At 52.1% G+C, this 3,624-nt stretch overlaps 1 protein-coding gene across 1 annotated transcript in view; it reads left to right on the forward strand.

Annotated features, from left to right (window-relative positions):
- Positions 1 to 3,004: 3,004 nt before the first annotated feature.
- EMH_0018010 (uncharacterized protein) overlaps positions 3,005 to 3,624 on the forward strand; it is a gene marked incomplete at both ends in the record, with an annotated part of 971 nt that continues 351 nt past the window's right edge. Inside the window, 2 exons of the mRNA XM_013501039.1 lie at positions 3,005 to 3,113; positions 3,250 to 3,310. Of these exons, the coding sequence (XP_013356493.1) occupies positions 3,005 to 3,113; positions 3,250 to 3,310 (170 nt within the window). The remainder of the gene's footprint in view (positions 3,114 to 3,249; positions 3,311 to 3,624) is intronic.

A 3,624-nucleotide genomic window follows, 5' to 3' on the forward strand; every position in this document is an offset into this window, starting at 1 on the left:
ACATGGCTGAGAGCCTGAGTGAAGGCGTTGCGAGAGGCGTGGTGCACCTGCACATTGGTCGTAGTTTGCAATTTGGTAGTCGGTTCTGACGCATGGTCGCTGTGCTGCGATTCCTTTGCGTTGTGCGATTGAACGTTTGGGGAATGTGCTTTGGGGCGAATAACAGATCCACTGTGCGAAACTGTGGACTGCGGTCATCGCCAGCGTGCCAACACCGCACGGCAATGCCTTCTGGCAACAACCCAAAAGGCGTCAAACTGATGAACACTGTTCTCACATCCTGTACTCGTTGTTCGAAGCCGGAAACCATGTTCCGTTGGCTAGAGAGGTTGAGCTGACGTTGACAATCATTTGGCCGCACTTTCAGGCTGTGCGTATTCTGTTTAGCGCTGCGGTTGCTTAGCGCGAGTGCGCCTACTTCTTGTGAATGTGTGGCTCTAGTATTTTTGCTCTGCGGAGGGCTGGGGTGTTAAATGTTTAGTGCTAGCATTGGCTACACCTCCAGCTGGAAGGTGCAGTAGTATGGGGAGGTAGATGCTTTACCAGTGAATGCATGCATTATAGTGTGGGAGCATCAGCGGTCATTGCGAGATATACACTGTTGGTTCTGTGGTATAATAGGGTGCGTCGAGGAGCTCAAGTGCCTGCATCTGAGCACATTATTGAGTTTGCGGGCGATACGCAAAACATCACGGCAGCCTCCAAGCATTGCAGCGAGTGCGCCGCATGTGCCTACCAGCAACGGACAGTCAACGTGAAACTTCGTAGCATTTTTTGTTCAACATCGGTCAGCTCGCGTGTGTTGCACGATGTAAGGCCATGCACAGCACTGTGTGTTGCATCGCTTGTTTGTGCACGAGGTTGGTTGAGTCTCATGGGAGCAGTTGTTGTCTCGCTTTGGCTCAAAGGATATGCAAAGGCAGCAGCCAGAACTGTTAAGCGATATAGATGTAACACGTGCAAAGAGTTTAGAAAACATCATCGTTTGAATCTTCACCGTATCGATGACTTGCGTTACGCCTTTCCTTCGTTTACCAGGCAGTTTACAGCACGGCATGCAGCCGCATGTATGCAGTTATGTTGCTGCGTCCAGGGCGTGTATCTCACAACTGGTGAAGCGCTGACTAGGAGACGATTTGTGTCAAAGAGGGCAGTGTCATTAGAAGATATTTTGCGCAGTTGTCGGCACAGATCTGTGACCAGCCAAATATTGTCCACAGCACTGTCTGCACTTGAGAAAGTTAAGAATGCATTTGCTCCGCTTTTGCTCACCCCTTTTGTCTGGGGGCATTCCCCCTTAAACGAGTACGAAGTGTTAGTCACTATGGATGCATGACGAGTGACCCGGAAATCCGTTGCACTCCGCGCACGATATTGGCCGCATCCTGCACTGCTTTGGTATAATTGGTGGCCGATACATTGATGGCATTGTGCATATGGAAGGCATGGTGCGCACTACCCGTTAGCGCGGCTGCCGCCTCTTGTGAAATGGCCGTTGCAAAGATCTATGGAACGTGTACGGACAGCAAGTGCGTTGTGTACGGGGCGGGGCAGCTGCGGATATGGGCATGGAGCATCTAGGGATAGTTGTAGACGCAGGGGAGCAGTGTTGTGGTTACCCGTCGGCGACGCCTGACGAATACGCTCTTTTAGGCATAGGCGGAATGCATGTTGTGCTGAACAATGCTGGTCTCCTCTTCGGGTGGGCGGCAAGCATAGAGCAAGTCAATAACTCTCAATGATGGCGTGTAGAGGGGTGTGCGCCATGTTAGCAGTGGTGATCAGCGGACTGAACCGTTTGACAAGTTTTTCCCTCCGAGAAGCTGTGCGTGTGTAGATGCACAGAGAGGTGCAGAATGCAAGGCTGCGGTGCGTATGTGTGTCATCGTCTGTTTCGCTGTTGGAGGGTAGAAGTGGCAGGCACAGGGCCAGCCCTGTGACGGCTGCAGGGCGTACATTAGGCGCTTGCGTGGTGTTGCTTCAGGAACAGCGTGGACTGCAGAGCCCTGGCGTGCAGACATGGCTGAGCTTTTGAGCGAAGCTCTGGCGTGTTGAACCTGCAAACTGGTAGGCACTTGCCGACTATGACACCAAGTGCGTTCCTGTCGTGAAGACATATCTGCGACTACAACGCATATGCGCTCGGTTGCCCACGCTTTCTTGTATCGCTGTATCGCTTACCTCCAGCTCTTCTAGACAAGGTTACCCACTGCGCGTTTGTTCGTACAGCTTGCAAAGGTGGGGACAGGTAGGCTGTGGTTAGTGTGTCCGTCTGCTTGCGCCATTGTGCTGGTGCCCAAGCAACAAGGGGAACAAGGAACGCCTGTTGCTCCAACAGAATGCACAGCTGTTGTCACCAGAGAGAGAGCGGCGTGTGTGAAAGCTAGCAAATGGTCGGTCTGCGCACCCTCGATGCTGTCACCTGCCGAACACCTGGAGCAGACCATTGGTCCTTTCGGCGATCGGGATTTAAGCAAAGATTAATGTTGAGGCACATGTTGTGAGGGTCGTTCACGGAGTTCCTCCTGCAACAGTTTCTTTGCAGCTTATGAATGAGTTGTGTCTGGTTTTGAGCGTAGTGTTGTGGGATGGATAGAGGAGTGCGAAGTAGACAATCGCCAGTCTTTGCGACTGAAGGATTGAAACAACGCTGCATGGCCGGTTTTTTTGCACATGTCGATTTTGACATGAACTCGGGCGTTGCCGACGGGAAGACGTTGTGCCAGCGCGTCGACACTACTAGTTGTGCGCGGGGAACGTTGGTGCGCTGCGGGTGGGAGACTGTTCCATGCAATGTGAAAAATCTTTTATCGAATATCCGTGTGTAACGTGCGCGTTTTTGTGCCAGCCTGTCTGGTGAGAGCGCTTGGTACAATGGCACGTTCTTGGTTGTGCTGGAAGGATGATAGTTGAGCATGGGTGAAGAAAGGTAAAGAAGGAAGAGGGAAAGGGGTGTTGCTGGGCCGTTAAGGCAGTCCTAATGTTTGGGTGGTACGACAAAAGTATGGCGGTGAGGGACGTGTTTGTGGTACATCAGTACTGGGTATTTCTGAAGCAGCGTTATAATAGAATGTTTGGCTGGAGACTTGGCAGACTTCCGTTTCGATACATTAGTGAGTTGGTTGACGGTGCAGGCGCCGAACAAACTGCAGAAGAAACAGTAGAATTTGATGCCGCAGGGAATGTAAGCACGTTCATCCGGCTGCAGGGACCCGGGTTGAGGCGCGTGCTTATGTGGTTTGCATTTAGCGGGAGGCATCCTGGGAGCGCGCGATAACGTTGAATTCGTTCATGCGCTCCCGTTAGATTGGTCGGTGCAGAGCACAACTTTTTGCGCTGCTGCAGCATCATTCGGTGCTTCACAAGCCTTCGATGTACTATTGATTTCTGCTCAAAAGCGAGTAAGCACTGGAGAGTGTTCGTGCGCCGCCTTTCGTCCCCAAATCTGTCCACGTACGGCCAAGATTAAAAGGTGTACAAGTTTTCCGTTCGGTAGCAAAGGAGAGGCGAGCAGACTGGCAAGGAGTGTTTCAACTTTCTTGTCCTGAAGAAACGCTGCCTGCGAGAGGTGAGACCTGCCGGACCCAAAACCCCGCCTGCCGAGAATCTTGCGCACTTTGTCTG

The sequence above is a fragment of the Eimeria mitis genome, genomic scaffold, assembly GCF_000499745.2.
Source record: "Eimeria mitis Houghton genomic scaffold, Emh_scaff621, whole genome shotgun sequence".
Lineage (NCBI taxonomy): Eukaryota > Apicomplexa > Conoidasida > Eucoccidiorida > Eimeriidae > Eimeria > Eimeria mitis.